Source organism: Saccostrea echinata, unplaced genomic scaffold (assembly GCF_033153115.1).
Source record: "Saccostrea echinata isolate AGI-Se365-2 ecotype Australia unplaced genomic scaffold, CSIRO_AGI_Sech_v1 ptg000030l, whole genome shotgun sequence".
NCBI lineage: Eukaryota > Metazoa > Mollusca > Bivalvia > Ostreida > Ostreidae > Saccostrea > Saccostrea echinata.
In genome coordinates this window covers 35,070,649-35,093,076 of record NW_026889779.1, presented here as the reverse complement: position 1 = coordinate 35,093,076, position 22,428 = coordinate 35,070,649, and the positions used below count along the sequence as shown (strand labels likewise).

Here is a 22,428-nt window from a genome sequence, read left to right as displayed (position 1 = left end):
GCTCTTCATTACAATGCACTTAGTTTATCTGCTAAAACCCAGGAGAAGAGATTTACAAAGAATTACTGCATTATTTTCACAATATAATCAACAAAGCCCCTCCTCAATCCAAAACACCTCACCCTGAGGCCACAGTTTTTTTTCACGCATTGCTTGTTATAATCATGCCAACAATTTGACTGCTTGGTGTCCAGGAATTAAAAAGATTTTTAAAGATTAATTTTGGTGGTTTTTAGTCTCACTCCTTATGCCTGTTATTGTTTGACATCATATAAGATTTACAGTAACAGGTATAAGATTGGTAAGTATATAGTTCAAAGTCATGTACATGTACTACAATGCTTTCAAATGACAGCAATCCAGAGAAAGATTTATTTGTTGGTTTGTTGTTTAACGTCCCTTTCAAGAATTTTTCATTCATATTGAGAACAACTTGCTGGTGAAGGGCTACAAATTTAGACCTGTACTCAGCACTTATGGCCTTTGCCCACTCGCGAAATAAATTCAATATTCAACTTCAACCTCTATCAATTTGAGAGCACCATTCACAGTACTACAAAGTCCCCTTAGAAATATATTTCTGAAAACAAGCAAAACATTCTGTAGTCTGTACAGTGTATATAGGATGGAATTTTGTAATTACAGATTTAAAAAACCCATTTTCTGTTATAAGTTGTTTTTATTATCATTTAACAAAGACGACAATGATTCATAAACAATAAATGAGGATGAAATCTTTATTCCTAAATGTACATGCTTTTATGTAATGGCTTTTCAGAGCCTATTTCTTAAAACCCATCTTTTATATTTTGATGTCTTTGACTACATTGTAGAGCTAGGCTCTTCCAGTATGAAAATGTTCAAAATATAGCACAACACTTTTCCTTTGGCTACACCAGCTCATGAGCTTTGTACCAAAGCAAGATGATCCATTCAAAATTGTATCAAACTCAAGTCACTTTCACTTGTGTGAGATCAAGTCAATGATATTGGTTTGGAAAATCAGAAATGGGCAGTGAGTCGGTCAATTTCCATTAAATCATCCATGATCTGAAATAATTGAATTATTTATTAAAAAAAAATTATTTAAAAAATTAAAACAAAGACAGTACATAAATAAAGTCTGAAAATTAATGTATTAGTAAGAGGCATTTACAATGATATGATAAAACTTGCAAACTCACATACACTTATCAGATCTAACAAGTGAAAAAAAAATTCTGTTCAAGTGAGCATGTACAGTGAATGTACAGTCAAATCTCGTTATCTCGAACTAAATGGTAGAGAAAAAACTTCGAGATATCCAAGGATTCGAAATATTCAAGGTAAAATAATTAAAGAATAAGGGGTTGGGACTTCCAAATAACCTTGACATATTCATGGTATTAGAGATAATGGTGTTTGAGATGCCAAGATTCAACTGAACATGTACCTGGTACACATTCCTATCATCTGTTCATGTGATTTGCATACATATGCATGAACATATAATATTCTCAGTGCAAAGGGATATCCCATAATGCAACATGATGATAAATTCCAATATTATTTTTCTCATTTATTCCAGTTCTCTGATTGGCTCAAACTTAATCACATGATCAAGTATATAAGAGCATTTTGACTTGCATTACTATCTAAAGATTTTGAAATGCATATCATCTTGATGTTTTTAAAAATGGAGATAATCTTCAGTAAAACAATAACAGTGCTGAATTCACCATAGCTAATTCAGTGTATAACTTGATGTTTCTGGGAAAATAATCAAACTTCAACTCCTTTATTTATAATTGTAATGTTCTGTAATAACTGGTGAAACATAACAATGCCTTGAATAAGGATCTACTCTATATTAACACATATCAGATATGATTTTCATAAATCAACACAAAACATAAAAAAAACAAATGTAGCTAAATAAGTAAATTCCCTAAATTACTCGATTAGTATAAAGGAAACACAATTACATTAAACAGCTTAATTTATTTTGATCTATAGTCTCTATGTGTTAAAAAAAAGGACAAGAAAGAAAACTTGTGCCTTATTCCCAATATTTAAAATTTCTAGAAAAAATAATATAACAAATGTAGCCCTCTCATTTGGTCAATCCATAGAGATATTGACTTCACAGAAAAGCATACTGACCTCGCACTACGTGCTCTGTCGATATTTTCTGTGAAATCCATATACATGTATCTATGGATCGATCTCATGAGAGGGCTATATTTGTATCATTATTACACATGCAGTGAAACGTAAACATTAAAAATAACAGAGCTTGTGCCCTGTTTACAAAAACAGTTCATGTTTCACCGGGTGTGTTCAATTTGTTAAACTCTGCACACATCACTGAGCAAGGACTGATAATACTGGTAAGTTGGTTTTTCTTTCTTGCATTTTTACTCTGAATTTTCTGGATTATAGTTTTAATATTTTTCATTAATACACAACAAAATTTCTACTTTTCTTAAGTATTAAGGATAAAGTTTACTTTGTGAAAGTGCAAGAATGTGTTTATCAAACATGTCCTGAAATATTCATAGTTTCAATAATTTCCAGATAGAATAAGTTTTTTATTATATTTCCATGTGAAATGCTATAGCAACATATAAAGTCATGATATTATACAGAAAATTTGAGAAAATATTAACTTCAACTTCTGTACATTACAGTGAAAAAATACTGTAGGATAACTAGAACTAGTCAAAATAAAATAAAAGATGGATTTTAAACGGAGTTATAATTTATTTTCATTTACTATATTTAATGTCTTATTTTTGCGTTATCACCGAGAAAACATGTATACGCAGCTATGACAATGATAAGTTCCTGGTAAATCAAGCGTGGGTTATATAATTTAAGTATACTTGCTATCAGTCTGATTAACAGATCAATTGTTTTCCAAACATGAAAGATTTGTGGCAACACACTTTGAAAAAATTACGCACTTTGAAAAAAAAATTCAAAGTGCGTTAAAATTGGGACAGAATCAACACACTTTGAAAAATTATTTCAAAGTGCGTTAAATTTTGGACTAAATCAATGCACTTTGAAATTTTTTTTCAAAGTGCGTTAAGAGTGTACATCAACATTTTTTACCATGGAGACACTCAACGCACTTCGAAAAAATACGTATAAAACAAAAATTTTGGACTTAGATTTTAATAATAGACAGCATTAATTTGTTACATTTCTTCCGAAACACTGATGAATTGATCTACCCTCATTGATATTATTTCTTTCAATAAATCTGAGTTAACGTAAAATAGATGAAAAAATTGAGATAAGCTTCCCTGAAAAAAAAATACGAACCCTATTATATTAAAGAAGAGAGCCGCATAATCTTTATTCAAAAATATATCCACAATGATTCCTCAGAAAAAATACTTTTACATGGTAATTAAACATGTCTAGCGTTTTTATATCAAATTACAGATTTCAAAGTAATCTGACTGCATAACTTTTTGAGAAAAAGTTATTAGTGATCGAGGTAAAAATTTCATTCGAGTGAGTAATGTTGCCAAGGTTTATTTTCTTACTATCAAATAAATGAGTCAACCATTGTTTCATATATGTTCACAATAGATAGATAGATGCATATGATAGAAATATAGTGAGAGAGAGAGAGAGAGAGAGAGAGAGAGAGAATTTTCATGGTATGGAAAAATCATGATTGCTCCCTTTTCCCTAAGAAAAATGCGATGCTTTAAGTCACATCTACCGAACCTATTAGAGACTGGATAAAATTTAAAAAAGAAAAGAAAAAAAAGAAACGAAACTGTGCTATTAAAAAAGCATTCCTCCATTATTTCTAGGACCCATTTCCCTTTTATAACAGTTACATGTACAAGAACCTTTGGAAACAAGACAACTCCTAAAAATCTTTAAAACGTCTATATCTCAGATCCTGACGTCATCACCGAAAAGTTATCCAACCAGGTTCAAATAATTATTTATCATACCTAAAATTTGCAAGAATATTGACCAAGCCGTGCACAATTTTTTTTTTCAAACTGCGTTAATATGGTCGATATTAACGCACTTTGAAAAGAAATTTTTTTTTTTTCAAAGTGAGTTAACGTGGTCACAAAATTAACGCACTTTGAAATTTTTTTTCAAAGTGCGTAATTTTTCAAAGTGCGTTGTAACAAAGATTGCATGATTTGATATTATATAACTACATGTTATTACAATTTTAGCGCCATGTGTTTTACACGTAGACCCCAAACTTTAAACTTTGAATATCTTAATTCCTTTAACGATTCTAACTACTTTCTTTTGCGTGTGTGCTGAAACAATCGGCAAACTTTTTCTTACAAAATATCACCTGAGCATAAAACATAACTTACCTGTATTATTTAATGCTGTCGGTGTTCATTTTAATTAATAACAAGCACATATAACAAAACTTTCAGTTATTCCCCATGTCCATTTTCAAAATAATTTTCATAATTTGCGATAGGTCAAAAAAAAAAAAATTTTCAAATGCTTTCGTGCATGTTGTAAAATTTTGAATTAACCGAGTGACAGTAAATACAAAATTTACAAAGTGACAGCTACTTGTATTTATTGACCCGGTAAATTTACAACATGACAATGCAATGTGATATGGGATATGATTTTGAAATTCGAAATATTTCTTTTTAAGATGTTGCACCAACAGCTTAAATGATGATAATAGTAATAGCATTAAAAATACGCAATGAATGATTTATATCAGTCAAAATACATCTATTTCATATAATTCTAATATACAGTAAAATTTATTTTAATAAGTTGTTAAGTTAATCTGTGACACATCACTGCTTTATTTCTCTATATATGTTTGCTTTCATTAATTAAAGATCATTTAAAAAGTTTTTGCTATAATTATTTATTTATTCATTTAATAATATTTTATCTATTTATTATTTATTTTTATGATATTGATCATCAGAAACGAACAACTTTCAAGTAAAAGATGTTTGAGAATCGTTGTAACTTTTACCTGACATTACATTTTACCAGGAAAGGTTGCAACATGTTCATCAAAATTTTTATGTGTGCCATGCAATCGAATATGTTTGAAACATTACCATTATCCTGACATTTATCAGGACTCCTGTATTTGCACAGAAGAATCGTAACTCACTCTAAACATTCAGGTGTGGATCGAGAATTATTGGACAGCATAAACTATTTATCATGATGTTTAATATTGGTTAAATAAATTTTAAAAAAAAAAGAAATTTCACAAATAATTAACTAATTGGTTGATACCAAAGACAAATAAAACAGATATCATATTTCAAAAAATTTATGCATAGAACACTTAATTAAATATCCCTTTAAAAATTCCAAATGCAAATAATTCATTTAATTCAATGAATGAGAAGGAAAAACAATTCCAGTTAAATTGTTGGCGTTAGGTTTCAAAATACTTGTACCTACACATTTTGATTTGACGAGAGTTTAAAATAAAGAAATTTGACCATTATTTTACAATAAAACTCAAAAGAATATAGTAATTTTCGAAACAAATAGCCTCAGTGTCACTCAGGATCACCTCAGTAGCCACAGTTTTAAACCTCAGGGCTACTCAGTATCAGCTCAGTGCCCTCAGAGCCACCTCAGTATCCCTCAGTACCAACAGAGTAAATATCAGTGCCTCTCAGTATTTCCTCAGTGTCCACAGTGAAAACCTCAGTTCTACTCAGGACTACCTCAGTTTATTCAGTACCACTCAGAGTTTTCTCAGTACAACTCAATACTTCCTCAGGGTTTTGTTAGATTCTCAGTGCTTTTTAGTTATTACAGTAGTGTGTGTCCAGGCCCTTTTAAGGCAGACTGTTTCAAGAGAGATTTTTATTATAGTGCAAACATTCCCTGATTGTAAACTTGTTTCATATTTCATACTGACCTGCTCATTTGATGTACCCAGACGTTTGGCTATCTCTATTTTTTCCATGATACTTAAGTTTGTATATTTCCATAAAAGCTCTCCATCTAGAATATTTTTCTGGGGATTTCTTAGTTCAGGAAATGTTGAAACAACATGCCTTTAATGAAATGAAAGAAAGCATCGTAAATTTGTGCATAAAAAGAAACACATTTTGCAAAGAAATCACAACATGTACTGATGAGGTATGAAGAGATCCATGAATTTATATCCACCACAAAATGTTAAATTTCATTAATACATGTACATAACTATTCAACACTTTTCCAACCACAGAATCAAATCCCTACAATCAATATTTTTTTCCTCAAACCTCGAAAATGTGACCCCCCAGGAAAATATTTGATTTTACAGTACTTGCAAATAATCCTTATCAATTGAGAAAAGTTAAAAACCAAATTAATCTGCAATAAATGTGCATGTATTTGGAACAATGCAATTGAACATTTTTTTAAAATGTGGTGTTTGGACAGCTTTTTAAGGTGAGCTAAGAATCCAAAGTAATTCCCAATATATATACTTTACCTATATGTTCGAGGATTAAGGCCTGCCACATGAGGTATGTGAGTGACCAGAGCGTTTTGTAACATAAACAGTCTTCTATACACCTTCTCAGATAATGGTAAGATAAAACCTAAGCTGCCATCCAATGTTGCTGTAAAATAGACACAGATTTTACACTGACCATTGCAATCATTGACCCATTACACTTCAAATCACAATTAAATGGCAAGAACTTTATTAATTTATGTAATTTCACAAGGATATCTGGATGTGAAGTAGTTCTTCTCAATGATATCAGAAGTACATGTAACATCGACTATTCATCTTGTGAATAAATGCAATGCTACATTTCATAAAAAATAAAATTAAAGCACATGAAATATAGGTGATTTACAATAAGGTAAATAGTCAGTTTATACCTTCATGAATGACTTTCTCAAAATAAATCTTATGAGAAAAAATAATTGTTACATATTATTTCTGTCATTTGTACAATTTTTTTATCCAATACCTATTTTTGGTTTGATTTTTTTTTTTACCAAGCACTAGGAAAAACCTACCGAAATAAGTGATGTGTCTCTTCTCCGAGGCCCCCGTCATTCGTTTATCTGAGGACGGATCATAGAGTTTACATCGCACCCTGAACATACTGTTGATGTGGGAGCCAGAATTGAAATCTGCCTTACGAATCAATCTCTGCCCACCATGGCTTTCTCTGGCTGTAAATTGAAATATAGTCCACCACATAATTAATTATACATCCATTTGTATGTGTGTGGCTAATATTTACAATGCAGGTAATTCTCGAGTAAATGTGACACACTGTTCTAATGCTATGATTCAATTCAGTCCTTTGCAAATGCTTCTTGTTTATGTACAGTATACATGTTTATTGAATCAGTACTTAGTTAAATAAAAATGCACTAAATTATTGACAAATTCTACAGATTGAAATGAGACAGTATGATGTATATGTACATATACACTGTATATGATGTACATGTACACTGTATATGATGTACATGTACACTGTATATGATGTATATGTACACTGTACATGATGTATATGTACACTGTATATGATGTATATGTACACTGTATATGATGGATATGTACAATGTATATGATGGATATGTACACTGTATATGATGGATATGTACTCTGTATATGATGTATGCATACTGTATATGATGTATGTACACTGTACATGATGTATATGTACACTGTATATGATGGATATGTACACTGTACATGTACACTGTATATGATGTATATGTACACTGTATATGATGTATATGTACACTGTATATGTATATGTACACTGTACATGATGGATATGTACACTGTATATGATGGATATGTACACTGTATATGATGGATATGTACAATGTATATGATGGATATGTACACTGTATATGTTGGATATGTACACTGTATATGATGGATATGTACACTGTATATGATAGATATGTACACTGTATATGATGGATATGTACACTGTATATGATGGATATGTACACTGTATATGATGGATATGTACACTGTATATGATAGATATGTACACTGTATATGATAGATATGTACACTGTATATGATAGATATGTACACTGTATATGATAGATATGTACACTGTATATGATGGATATGTACACTGTATATGATGGATATGTACACTGTATATGATAGATATGTACACTGTATATGATAGATATGTACACTGTATATGATGGATATGTACACTGTATTACCTTCTGGTTGATAAGCATACACAACAAGATTCTTCATCCTGTCAGCCACTGTAACAGGAAAGTCAATAAGTAACAGGAAAGTAAAATATGTCACAGGAAAGTAAATATGTAACAGGAAAGTAAATATGTAACAGGAAAGTAAATATCTAACATTTGTCACAGTCATATGGACTTTCAAAGCTGAATAAAAGTTTGTCCTTTAATATGCTTGTGTAAAAACATAACTGGAATTTTTTTTTATTGGATTCTAAAAACTTTCTTTAATATATTCCTTCTTGTCAATTAATATTAGATTGTATGAGTATTCTAGAAATACTGTACACGTACATAAATTGGGGTATTCAAAATTTAGCGCAATAACCGAGCATGGCATTGTTGGCGTAATCATGAATTAGCACTTCAGAAGTCTGTGCCGTGCATTGTATTTATTCATTTCTTCACAGTAGTCCTTAAAAGAGCGGGCTTTATATTTTAGAGGCCTTGGCATGGACAAGGATGCACTGATTCATGACTATGAATTAGCGCATCCTTGTCCATGCCAAAGCTGCTAAATTTTAAGCCCGCTCTTTTAAGTACACATACAGTAGAATGGGCCCATGTACATGTAGTTGCTTTAACTTCAATTTACTAAATAAATGTTTTAGTATTCCTTGGGAATATATGAGTTCTTACCCACAAAACACAAATGTGTGTTGTCAATCAGAAAATCTGTTGTATATACTTCTAAGGGCCTAGGATCCTGTAAAATAAGAGAAAATGTACACTCTTAAATTCATTTAAAGTATTTTGTGTATAGCAGGTAAAAGAAGTGACATTCACCATGCAGAGACTATGTTATACAAGTTTTTAGAAGTGGTTCAATTCTAGAATTTAAACTTTGTTAGAAATACATGTATGTAACATTTTTAATTGAAGTTGAGGAATTCTAAGTAAATACTTGAATATTCAAAGTCCAATTTAATCCTTTGTAAGCTACATGTAATTCTAAAAATTGAACTCTTTGGTAAACATGTAAGATTTAAGGTCAAAGTTAGTTTTATGCATATACATGTACATGAATAATGTATACAAGATTATTTTTGTCTTATTACATTTGAAAACAATTTTGCCCCATTTGAAATTTTTGCAGACACAGCTGTGTTACAGGGATTACTCTGTTTTCTTAAAATTTGTCCCTTGTGATAAGGGCTAAAGGAGCAAAAATAAATTGGGGCAAAAATTCCCATACACAGTATTCAATGTTGAATTGAATTCTTTGCAAGCTAGTTAATAAGACTATCAAATCACTGTAATTCTTTGAAAAAGAAAGCCTGCTTTTTTTTTATCTATTTATGTAAAAGGTTTTTATTTTAAATCACTATACATGTAGATGATGCCAGTTCTTCCATAACAGACACTGTATATCAGCGACACTCTTTCTCTACAGATATCACTAACACTTATTTTTTTTTAAAATAAGTGTATCACACTTTTTTTCACTACAGACAATACCCTCCTCTGACACTTACCCTGCTAACAATGGAAAGAACTTTGTACTCCTCCTGATACTGGTAGACAGAAATACTTTTGAGAATGTCCCCAGCCAGGATGATGTGTTTAATGGTGACTAGTGTGTGGATGTAGATCTGAGTGTCAATGAAGGCCACGCCCATCAGATCATTGTCTTTTAGCTGCCATATGTATAACTGAAAAAAAAAACAAATTCATGCACTGTAATTCTAAGATCCAACATTTTGCCATAAAACTGTACGGTGGATATTTGTTATAACTAAAGGATAAGATGCACTGTATACATACAAACACATCCACTATCTGCAGCTTAAGACTTTTCAAAATTATCTCTATCAAAAATGCACAGCTTTCACACTTTTGAAAATCTAGAACAATTTTATATGACTGCTTTATTTACTTCTCTACAATTTTCAAGCAATGTACAGTTTCAGTTCTGTAGAACATACATGTAAACATGAATTTGAAACTACAGATTTTGATGTGTGTACCTTTTGCCCTATAGCTGTGATCAGAAGACCATTGATATCAGCTATTGCAGTCACCGGCCCCTTCTGTTCCTTTTCATAAACAGTCTGCAAAGAAAACAAATATATATCATAGCAAGGATACACAAGTACAGTAAATGGTGGCTTAATTTAACTGAAAAAAAAACTTTTTGCTCCTTCTTTATGTAAGAATTGCAAAATACATATACACTGTAGTGTAATTGGACAGTGCTTAGTATACTTAAATTTGAACTCAAAGTAACCCACCTTTATTTTGTGTTTGGTTAAAGGCATGCCTGGCTCAGGCACAACTTCTATGATATCTGCTATGATCACCTGCACAATAAATAATCATATAACTAATTATACTTGCAAAGAATTCAACTGATCTTAACAAACTTTGTTGTCAAATAGTGTTGACAAGAAAATGCTTACCCTTCCTCTGGAAGTGCACTCCTCCCCTAGTGACAAATTTGTTCCCATGACGATGTAGGACTTGAACCCGGACAAGGTTTCTTCAGATCTCAGTCGGATGGTTTTCATACATATCACATGTTCCCATTCTTCACAATCAATTCTGCAGAAAAATTAAGACTAAATGAGCAAGCCCAAAAGTATCAATTCATATACCTGTATTAAATATTTTAAAGTATGCATATAATAATCAGTAACCCTCTTTTTACTGATGTTGACATCTACCAGTAAGAAGTATACTTTCTGCTTACTTAATTTGCTGTCACTCCAACTATTTATGGAAAAAACTTCAACTAGAACTGTCCAAAATGGACAAATACCCCCTCCTGGGTTTTTGAGAGAAGGACCAAATCACTAATGTTTTCTAGATGTGAGAGGTGTTCACAATTTGTTTAAACATTTAGAGTGAAAATTTAATTACTCATTATATTTTTTTTAATGAATGAAACTAAGGTGCAGCCTATTAAAACATCAATACTAATAATTACAGTGTTTTTTATTACATTTAAAAAATAGTTTGCAACTATGAACTATCTGTCATCTTTGTGAGACATGACACTCTGCAAACTGATTGTTGAAAAAAAAATATCATAATTAATTATACAAAATCAAATTGATCTTAATACAGTACCTTTATATCAAACTCATTTTAAAAATAAAAGGCTGGTTCTAGTAACTATGTATTTTGACAGACATAAATTACAATTAAGAGACTTAGAAAACAGAGATCTTTATTTCTTTCTGCCCAATTCCCAGGAGATATAGATAAGACCTGCTTGATCAGAGATGCCCTAACAGCTTCCCACACTGAACCATTAATTAATCTTTAACTGGATGCATGTCCACTCATTACTCCCAAGGGACAAATGGATTTACACTATCTGCTGTGTAATGTAAAAACTGTTTTTAATACTTTGTGATTTTTTTTTTAGTTCTAATGAGTAGTTTTTAGCTGTAGTTCACATTTTGTACAGATCTGTTCTAGCTAGATTCTATGTCTCAAACCTTAGACATGAACCCGAAATGACTAAGTCAATAAAAATGTGAAAAAAAAAACACCTGTAAAATGCAGAAAAATTATCAAATAATGTTGAAAATACCAGGTGCACATCTTCATATGGTAAATAATAAGTGTACAAATTTTCACACAAATCTATGCAATAGTCTCTGGGAACAGATACGGACAAAACCACATAATAAAAATGAAAAAAAAAAACACCTGTAAAATGCAAAAAAATTATCCAATCATAATGAAAATACCAGGTGCACACCTTCATATGGTGAATAATAAGTGTACAAATTTTCAGATAAATCCTTGCAACAGTTTCCAAGAAATGGTCCAGACACAATCTCATCTTCAGACAGACGGACAGCTAGACAGACAGACGGACATGCTGATTCTAATATACCCCCCCTAAACTTCGTTTGCAGGGGGTATAAAAATTTCAACATGTATTATACAGGTCCATGTATTTGGGTATAAAGACTTCTTAGTTCAAATATGCAAATTATGAGTAGAGATTTGTAAATTCCCTTTAACAGACATACAGTGCTCAGTACGTCTTTTTGATTTACATGTACAGTCAAACCTCGTTATCTCGAATTTCAACGGACCAAGAAAATACTTCTCGATATCCGAGGTTTCAAGATATCCGGGGTAAAATACTTCAGAAATAAGCACTTGGGACTTCAATATCACTTCGACGTATCCATCAAATTTGAGATATCCGTGTTCGAGATACTGAAGTTCAACTGTACTTTATTTTTTAAGGTTGCCTTACTTTGTGTTTGGAACAACTTCCCATGATGTGGGACTGTACAGCTGTAGTGTAAAACGAGGAATGTTGGGGTAAATGAATCTCTCATCTACAAGACAAAGTTTATTAATGATTAAAATGTCCATATAGCTGTCTCATCTTGGAAAATTGACATCTTTTTAATGATACATGTATTTGAGCATTACCCATTTGAGGTAAACTGTGTTGTGAACTAGTGCAAAGAAACAAAGCATCACATCAATAATAGTGGTGACTTGAGCTCTTATCAAAATAATTTCTTCTAAAACAATCACTTTAAATAGCCAAACTTACCTGAGGAACATTAATATACTATTTACAATAACCATAAAGCCCAACAACTATCTAAGCAGTTCAACTTTGACCCTGTCAAAGATGATTATTCTTTATAGAGATGATCTATTCTCTATAGAGATGATCTTGCTGTTACCTTTCTCTATGACGTCCCATTCTCTTTCCTCCGTGGTTGTCTTTGGAAGTTTATTACAGATCTCTGGGATGCTTGTCACCACTGCATAGATCTACAAATGTATTACATTTCAAAACAAATAAACCTTGTCCACATAGAAAAAATTATTCATCTTCAATACCAAAGCTCTTCTCTAGAATTTCTCCCCACAAATTTGAGATTTATGTACAAACTGCTTACAAAGAGGAGGTATTACCTTACTCTCAAAGTGGTAGGCTACAAAGTGTGGGGTACATCGCAGGGGTACCTTACGAACTGGCCAGGGGGCATCATAAGTCAGATGAGTCGGCAAGACACTGATCCTGAGCTCTCCCTGAAATGCATTTAAATAAAAACATAACTTCAAAATTTGCATTTACTGCAGCATTTTCTATCTAATGCAATGTCTCATTTATTGCGATAACATTTACTGTGCCACTTGAATTGTAAAAAAAAAATGCATATCACATTACCATTTTGTTGAAGTATAAAAATCCATGAGGACAGTTGACATTATGGAATTCAGAGAAGCACCACACTGGCCCATCGATCCCCATGGGGTGGATCCGAAGACTGCCCCGGGAGGTGACAAATATCCAGTGAGGATAGGCTCCACAGATAAACACACCACTATAACCTGCTACATCTTTAAAATATCTCATCTTTCCCACTTTTTTCTCATCCTTTCGGAACTCCTCAGGATCTTTCTTCTTACTTTTTGTGCGTTTCTCTCGAAGAATGAGATCATGCTGAATTTTCTTGAATCTTAACTTTAGGTGATTGTCAATAGTGGACTGAGGATAGCTGAATGCCTCATATATGTAGAGATCATCTTCAACCCTGGCCTGAAAATAAAATTTAAATGCTTCCAAACAATATAGTACAAAAAAATAATAACTGTGAATGCTAACTCTCTATTCCTGCCTACATTTTACACACACATCACTCAACATGCCATCTCAACTTGACAAAAACATTAAAATACATGTGTTTGAGTGTTTTACATATCTTAGTTGAGACTTACATTCATATTTTGGTTGCTATAATAGATACATGTGTTTTCTACTTATCCCTATTACTTTAATATCATCAAACAAAAGTTCACTGCATATACAATTTTTTTTTTTAAAAAGTACATGTATATGTATATGGTTTATTATGTGAGAAAATATTTATTATGAAAAGAACAGAGGAATGCTTATTTAATCTTTATCAACATTATAACAAGTTTAAGAAAGTACATTGTTTATCATTCATTGAAGTTTTATTTTTGATGTTTCTTACCAGTAGATGTGGACGAGAGTCTTTATAACCCAGCCCTACCATCAGTAGCTCCTTCAGGGAGGGACATTCTGCATTCATCTTCTCCTGCCTCTCTCCAATTGAGCTACAAGAAACGGCAACAAAAATACATAAATGATACACGAAAGGGCGACAAAAACATATATGATACATGAATGAGTAAATATCAATTAACCTACATCTACATGCATTTCATTTTTTACAAAAGTCAAATACCTCAGTCATAAAAAAAAATTTTCTTTTAAGAGAACTAATTTAAAATAAGTGTTTAGATGTTCAAAGGAAAAGCTGAAAATTATAGGCAAATATCTCAAACATACCTTGCCTCTTTTGTGACCTGTACAGAGTCCACCAAGAGTTTCTGACCCATTGGGAAATTCTTTACATAGTACACCATTTTATAATCCGGCATGCTGTAAATCTGCATTAAAAAGAATGATGTGCTGTCAAAGTGTTAACTTCCAGGTTCACACATTGCCTTTTACATGTCCTTACCCTATAAACATTGATGAGGATACATATATGTACTGTACTTAAGGACATATGCAACTTAGTTTGAACTTTGTCTTTTTTCCCTGGAGTTGAAGAGTTCCAATACTTGAAGGAACTGTGTGCTACTTGTCTTTATACGCTGTTGTACACTTCTTCTAAAACAAGTTTGATAAACAAAACATCTAGAATATATGTTTAGTAATTTTTGTTTATTTTCCTTTGAATTATACAAGAATTTTCATCAATTGATATCTTTTCAAAACCCCTGGTAATGCATGCTGATTTTTTGTCTACAAACATCTGATGGCACTATAATCTTAAATGAAGAATATTCTGAAAAATTATCAGTAGGTAAGGTACGTTGCGTATGTCGTTAAGCACTATATTTTAATTGTTACATATCGTTACATACCTCCAGCACACCATTCTCTCGACACAACAGAAGCCAGTAAGTGGGCTTAGACACCGTTTGTTTCTTCTCTTTTGTAGGACTAAAATACAAGTTAACATAAATAGTAAGACATTACATAAATTCTTATCTTATTTTTAAGTACCATCAAACCTCGTTACCTTGAACTTGATGGGACTAAGATTAAACTTCGAAATATCCGAGGATTCAAAACAACGAGGTTAATAAACATAAGGAAAGTTGGTTGAGACTGCCAACTCATGGCTGTGAGATATCCCTGGTATTCGAGATATGGGTGCTCGAGATAACAAAGTTCAACTATAATAGGTAGTAATAAATTAATAGTAAGCAACTCTTATTGTTGGTAAGTGAAATGAGTTCAATATTACTTTATTATAGTAATTTTATCAAGACAAAATTTGCATGTTAATAAAAATTCAACAGTAACATTTCATTTGCATATAAAAATGAATTCGCACATAAAAATGAATTTATAATTTTTTTTTCTCAAATCAATATATCAAAAATTGACAAAACTCTTACTCCAGTGAAATTTTTGTAGAATTACCCTGAGTTTACCTGTCTGTCTCTGATGGCTGACTCATGTTAACAGAGCTCTGGAATACTGGGGCCTCACTGTCTCCATATAACAGTTCATCCTCCTCATCTGCTGTTCTATCATTATAATAAAAAAATTTCATATCAGCATAAAAAAAAAAACAGATATAAAATGTGATAAATGATAATAACCTGAAGTTGACATAATCGAAACAAAAAATCTTAGCTTAAAACCAATTTCACTTTTTGCACGAAGAAAGTGGAAAAATGTTCAGGGAAAGATCAGAGTCTGGACTCAGACCCCTGAAGGTGCTCGTTAAACTGGAAACCAGAATTTGAACCAGTGAATGAATCAGCTTAGTATTTACAGGTTAACTAAATTCTTACTTGGCATCAATGCTAAATGATCTCTCAGCCACAGTTTTTGCTGACTTGGTATCAGGTGTGGTTTGTATCTCATCCACCTGGTTCATACAGGTAAACAGGCCACTCACATCCTTATAAGCACTTATCACCTCTACTCTAGAATGCTGAAATTAACATATATACAAATTTATAGCTCAATTCTCAAAAACATTATTTCACAATGTGTTTCTTTATATAGATGTAATTACCATCTTTATTCATAATGAGATAATCAAAGCCAAGAAATCCAGAACCTCATATATGCATGTAAGCATGCCACAATATACAGTCAATCAACACATTTTGAAAACTTAATTTCATTCAAAACTTTTATCAGGCTTCTCAAACATTTCAATTAATCAAACTTAAGTTACATGTAGAGGCAAGTATAAACAAGTATCCACAACTCATACTGTTCAATATTGTATATTCCTAAATATACGCAAGGAATTAATCATCGCGTTATTAAGCGAAATAAAATTACTCGCTTTTTTTTGTATGATGCTGAAATCAATGTAAAATCCCTTGATCAACTGTCCACTCGCGAATTATTTTTCTCGTGATTTGATGTTTAAGAGCCAATTCGTGAAAATAAGTACTCGCAAAAAATAAGGAATCTACAGTATACATTCTTGTTACTTTGTACAAGCTAGCTTTAAGTAGTTCTTCATACATTAGGGAGACAAGCAATCACATCTTTTTACATACATTGTATACCCCTTTCCAACTAGATATTAAATATCACCTGTTTCAGTGAGAAGACAGTGTGATATACGCACACATGTAACTTTGAATTATTGCAAATATGAGCAAATAAGGATGCCAAAACTTGTGACCTACCTGAGAGATGGATGGCCTCCCCACCACTAGACGGACCCCAAGTCCCACGGCCTCTGTCCTGAGGGTAAACATCAAGATCTGTCCCTCCTGTGTCAGTAACACAATATAAGGATCTGCCACTGAACACTGAATGACGGGGGATCCTGTATCCAAGGGGATATGCTGAATTTGCCTCACTACATAAAAGAAAGTTCTCAGTAAGTTGCACACTGCTCATACATGAAGCAAACTAAGTTTGAAAAAATGAGGTAAAAAAAATTTACATCACGTGAAAATATGCTCTTCTAAGTGTTTTTTATCCCCTTGCAACGAAGTTGGAGAGGATATAGTAATGTGCTTGTGTGTGTGTGTGTGTGTGTGTATGTGCATGCATAAAGGAAGTTGCGCAAGCATGCAATAATTTATATTGGGATCGATATGCTCTTTGCAAGGGGATGCTCCACCTTGCAGTGCCCTTCTTAAAATTTAGTCCTTAATAAATTGTTCCAAAAAAATCCATTTAAACTCATTTACTTGTCATTGTACATATATGCAACAAAGGTTTACTAATACACACCTTCTGTTATGTATACATCAGTAATTTACTGATAAACACGTTCTACATGTATTGCAAATGCATGAGTGGTCTACTGATACACACATTCTATTGCATATGCATCAGCAATTTACTGATACACAAATTCTATTATGTATGCATCAGTGGTTTACTGCTACACATGTTCTTTTACTTGAACTGACTTCTCACCTCCCTCTAGTAGCCTAAGACCTGTGTCTGAAACCTGCAGGATATACCGGTCCCCTCCAATATTTCCAGCATAGATAGTCGTGGTTTGAGTGCTGAAGCCACTGTGATCCAGTTCATTCATCTCCTGACCAGTCTCCAAAATCTATTTCAAAATTCGAAATTGAAAAAATTTATCTCTATTACATCTGGAAATACAAGTACAATACAAAAGTATAAAAAAAGAAGAAATTCTAAAGTTGGAACCTTAGCCATAAAACAATGTTTGTAATTGACCATTGATTTTGAAAATAAACAGTAATAAACATGCATGAGTTGTAACTGTACCATGCTGGAGTCGCTGCGACTGAGGATGAGGAAGGAGTGACCCCCCTCTATGTTACTGCTGGACCCCTCCTCCTCTGAGGTGTCTTTGTCTTCCTACAGTGTAAGGGTCAGAAATTTGTAGAAAAGATAACAACTTGTAATCTTTATCGTACTTACAGAATGAAAAATATGAAAATTCATATTATATTTAATATCAACTTTAAACAATATCTGTTGAATTTTGAGAACTGATCGCACTAAATGTCCTCATGTTTTTAAAATCATCATCGCAACATTTTTATTTTTTTTTCTGCTTATTTCTGAATATTTTTTTTTTCACCATTAAAATTAGTATGATACTGCAAATAATTACATTTATATTAATGAAATATAAATACCTTTTGTTCACCAGGTACAATACTTTTTACTGTCCACATGTCCAGACACCCAGGTAATTCAAATGTCGTAACCACCTGTGGACGAATACTGCGCTGGACAACAGACAGAGCTCCATTCTTCCCATGACCAGAGGTCATCACCATCTCAATGTCAGGGTCTATACAGCTACTGAACTCTTCAGACAGGAAAGCAGGCTCCCCCATTACAATATTACCACAGGGTCCAATGTTCCAAATATTATCACACACCTGGGAAATGATATTAAGAATTTTTAAAGTAATCAATGATCATGAATGATACACAGTTTAAAAAACATCAAGTTATCCATACATGTAAAAGTATAAAAGTTATGATCAGAAAAAGACTTCTGACCTCAAATATGTAGCTGGTGATGGTGGTGCTTGTTGGATTCTCAGCATGGCCATAAACCTCAAGGTCATACAAATTCTCTATTTGGGAGACATCAGAGGCTACAAGGGAAAAAAAAGCTTGTGATCATGACGGGCTAGTTATTCCCAATGAAAAAGGAAGGCACTTATAAATTACATATGCCAAAAAAGGATGAATAAAAGATTTTTAAACATGAAAACATAGGTAATCAAAGATTACGAAGCTCACCTCGACGAATGTTATCTATAAGTAAAGCAAATTTCACATCATATTTTTTTCTAGTTAGGGAACATCCCTAGATCAATATCCTTGCAAGTTTGGTTTAAGAAGGACTTGTAGTTACTTGGAAAAAGACCTGCTCAAAAAACTTTTAACCTGTTTAGTAATCAAGAAAATTTTGGTCAGTTCCAACATCCAAAGCAAGTCTGGGAGTTTTCATCCTTAGATGCACCATCTATGCAAGTTTAATTATAACAGGCCATAATATTATATAGCTACACAAAAAAAAATTACCCTGGTCACTCATCTGGATAATGTTGGTCAGATTCAGAATCCAAAGCAAGTCTGGTAGTGTCCATCCCTAGATACATCATCCATGCTAATTTGGTTAAAATATGGCTAAAATTCACTCATGAAGAAAATCTAGGTCAGATCCAGCATCGGAAGCAGGTTGGTTAGTGTCCATCCCTAGATGCATCATCCATGAAAGTTTGGTCCAGGTAGGGCTTATAGTTACTTGGGAACGGGACTGCTCCAAAATCTAAACCTGGTCTCACCTGTGGAAAATCTTGCTCAAATCCAGCATCCGAAGCAAGTGTGGTAGTGTCTATCCTTTGGATGCATCATCCATGCAAGTTTGGTGAAGGTAGGTCTTATACTTACCTGAGAATGGACCTGCTCCAAAAACTTTAACCTGGTCACTCATCTGGAAAATTTAGGTCAGATCCAGCATCCGAAGCAAGTGTGGTAGTGTCCATCCCTAGATGCATCATCCATGCAAGTTTGGTCCAGATAGGGCTTATAGTTACTTGGGAATGGACCTGCTCCAAAAACTTTAACCTGGTCACTCATCTGGAAAATCTAGGCCAGATCCAGCATCCGAAGCAAGTGTGGTAGTGGCCATCCCTAGATGCATCATCCATGCAAGTTTGGTCCAGGTAGGGCTTACAGTTACTTGGGAATGGACCTGCTTCAAAAACTTTAATCTGGTCACTCATCTGGAAAATCTAGGTCAGATCCAGCATCTGAAGCAAGTGTGGTAGTGTCCATCCCTAGATGCATCATCCATGCAAGTTTGGTCCAGGTAGGGCTAATAGTTACTTGGGAATGGACCTGCTCCAAAAACTTTAACCTGGTCACTCATCTGGAAAATTTAGGTCAGATCCAGCATCCGAAGCAAGTGTGGTAGTGTCCATCCCTAGATGCATCATCCATGAAAGTTTGGTCCAGGTAGGGCTTATAGTTACTTGGGAATGGACCTGCTCCAAAAACTTTAACCTGGTCACTCATCTGGAAAATCTAGGTCAGATCCAGCATCTGAAGCAAGTGTGGTAGTGTCCATCCCTAGATGCATCATCCACGCAAGTTTGGTCCAGGTAGGGCTAACAGTTACTTGGGAATGGGACTTGCTCCTAAAACTTTAAACGGGACACCGATGCTAACGCCGATGCCGTCGCCGGGGGTATAGCATAAGCTCATCTCGACTTCGTCGAGGTGAGCTAAAAATGGAAAACAAAGATCAACAGAAAAGCTCCTTACCAATTTCAGTTGAACCCTCGACTTTCTTTTTCTTGGCAACTGGCTCTTCATCTTTCTACAAGGACATTTTGAAGATTGAAAAATATGAAATCTCACAGAAAAGAACCATGCTCTAATGTAATTATGTGCCATAACTTAACATTGAAAATAACAATTACATTTCACTGAAACAATGTGAAATTTTGTGAATGACGACTTAACATACAAGAAAGTAAAAATTTGTTTAATGACACAGTACTTATGTACATATAAATTAAATAGGGCATCGAGAAAACTGAACAGCAATTCTATAAGGAAATTAGATATGAGCTTCTACCTTGCAACAAATTCTATAGATACATGTACGCAGAAGTTCTACCTTTTTCTCTGTGTCTCCATTTTCTAAGCTCTCACATGCTTTTTCAGTGTATTTCAACAGAAGAGAGTTTCCCAGCCTGGATCCGAGAAATAGGAATCCATCTTCACAAATACACATCTACAAAAGGGAAAAAACAATAATACTATAAAGGAAACATCATTACATTACATTACTCCATCTTCAGAAAATACTCATCTGTAAAGGGGGAAAACTGTGGTAAAAAACAATAATGCTATAGAGAAAAACATCTTATCATTACATTACTTTCCTACTCACACATGACGTAAGTACACTGGCAGCTGACTTGTCAAAGTTAAAACTACGGACACTTCTCATTCCATCCACAACAAGGGTCAACACATATCTGGGGGAAAAAAGCATTGCAATAATATTTTTATGCTTTACCATGTATATTGACATCAATACGCTTGCATTGGTGCTTTTTAGAATTGTGCAGCATATTTTCAAGCATATTTTCTGGTCTTATTACTGTGCATACTCCTCAACATAATTTTATGGTGGTCAATCATGGCATACAGATACTGTAGATTCCTAAACATACGCGAGGAATAAATTATCGCGTAATTACGCGAGAAGCACCGCTCGCGAAATAAAATTACTCGCTTTTATTTTTATGGTGCTTTAATGTATGTAAAATCTCTAGATAAATCATCCCTTCGCGAATTATTGTTCTCGCGATTTGACGCCCTTGGGCCATTTCACGATAATAAGTACTCGCATAAAATAAGGAATCTACAGAAACCTTGAACCTACACTATTAAAAATGAAAATGTTGCATATGTTCAGTTGTAGTTCTAGAGAATATTCTAAATGATTGTTCCTATATACAAGTATTTCTTTGCAATATAAATGTATATTTTTATTATAATGTGATATACACATATTTTTACATCTATCTTCTCCTTTATTTCTTAAGAAAACCATTGTTGTTTATCAGTCACTAAACAGCAATAAGCAAATCACCTGTACAGATTTTTTTAGAAGTGGCTCTTCCATCAACGTATGATGTACATATCAATAATACAATATTTAATCTTCTTAATCCTACTTTAACTTATTATTTGTACATAAATATAAACAATAAAATGTCTTTCTTTGTTTGTTAGTATGGGAATCAACATTTCATCTATTGCAGAAAAAAATTACATAATCTACGTAAGCGGGTTATGCATTTTTTTCCGCAACAGCTGCAACATTAATTACTATACTAACAACCAAAGAAAGCATTTTATTGTTTAAATGAACATATATAATTATGTACATACAGTTCTCCTCCTTTGAGTGACAATACAATCTTGTCATATGACATAAAAGCAGCTTGACAACAGTCCAGGGCTATCCTTACACCCTCCTGAATACCTGTGGGATAAACCATTCCTTTACAATTACATGTATATGAACATATAGTAATATTCATATATTTTGACTACTTCATTATTCTATTCTTCTCTCTTTTTGTTATCAAATTTTTTTTCTTTTAAACTGTAATGCATGATTAATTTCTTTTCCTCCCATCTAAAAAAAACTAAAATTTACTGATAAAAAA

General features: G+C 33.0%; 1 protein-coding gene across 1 annotated transcript in view; it reads right to left on the bottom strand.

Annotated features, from left to right (window-relative positions):
- Positions 1-659: 659 nt before the first annotated feature.
- The window catches only part of LOC133197773 (cleavage and polyadenylation specificity factor subunit 1-like), a 29,056-nt gene continuing 7,287 nt past the window's right edge, over positions 660-22,428 (bottom strand). The window contains exons 10-37 of the mRNA XM_061333978.1: positions 22,148-22,241; positions 21,138-21,225; positions 20,862-20,978; positions 20,504-20,558; positions 18,728-18,825; positions 18,355-18,603; positions 17,978-18,070; positions 17,654-17,795; positions 16,909-17,084; positions 16,051-16,193; positions 15,685-15,780; positions 15,109-15,187; positions 14,525-14,625; positions 14,187-14,289; positions 13,376-13,747; positions 13,120-13,236; positions 12,885-12,975; positions 12,440-12,524; positions 10,620-10,761; positions 10,452-10,520; positions 10,188-10,271; positions 9,696-9,872; positions 8,860-8,926; positions 8,188-8,235; positions 7,000-7,158; positions 6,461-6,590; positions 5,897-6,035; positions 660-1,050 (exon numbers count right to left, since the gene is read on the bottom strand). Coding sequence (XP_061189962.1) covers positions 1,003-1,050; positions 5,897-6,035; positions 6,461-6,590; positions 7,000-7,158; positions 8,188-8,235; positions 8,860-8,926; positions 9,696-9,872; positions 10,188-10,271; positions 10,452-10,520; positions 10,620-10,761; positions 12,440-12,524; positions 12,885-12,975; positions 13,120-13,236; positions 13,376-13,747; positions 14,187-14,289; positions 14,525-14,625; positions 15,109-15,187; positions 15,685-15,780; positions 16,051-16,193; positions 16,909-17,084; positions 17,654-17,795; positions 17,978-18,070; positions 18,355-18,603; positions 18,728-18,825; positions 20,504-20,558; positions 20,862-20,978; positions 21,138-21,225; positions 22,148-22,241 — 3,362 coding nt within the window. The 3' untranslated portion in view covers positions 660-1,002. The remainder of the gene's footprint in view (positions 1,051-5,896; positions 6,036-6,460; positions 6,591-6,999; positions 7,159-8,187; positions 8,236-8,859; positions 8,927-9,695; positions 9,873-10,187; positions 10,272-10,451; positions 10,521-10,619; positions 10,762-12,439; positions 12,525-12,884; positions 12,976-13,119; positions 13,237-13,375; positions 13,748-14,186; positions 14,290-14,524; positions 14,626-15,108; positions 15,188-15,684; positions 15,781-16,050; positions 16,194-16,908; positions 17,085-17,653; positions 17,796-17,977; positions 18,071-18,354; positions 18,604-18,727; positions 18,826-20,503; positions 20,559-20,861; positions 20,979-21,137; positions 21,226-22,147; positions 22,242-22,428) is intronic.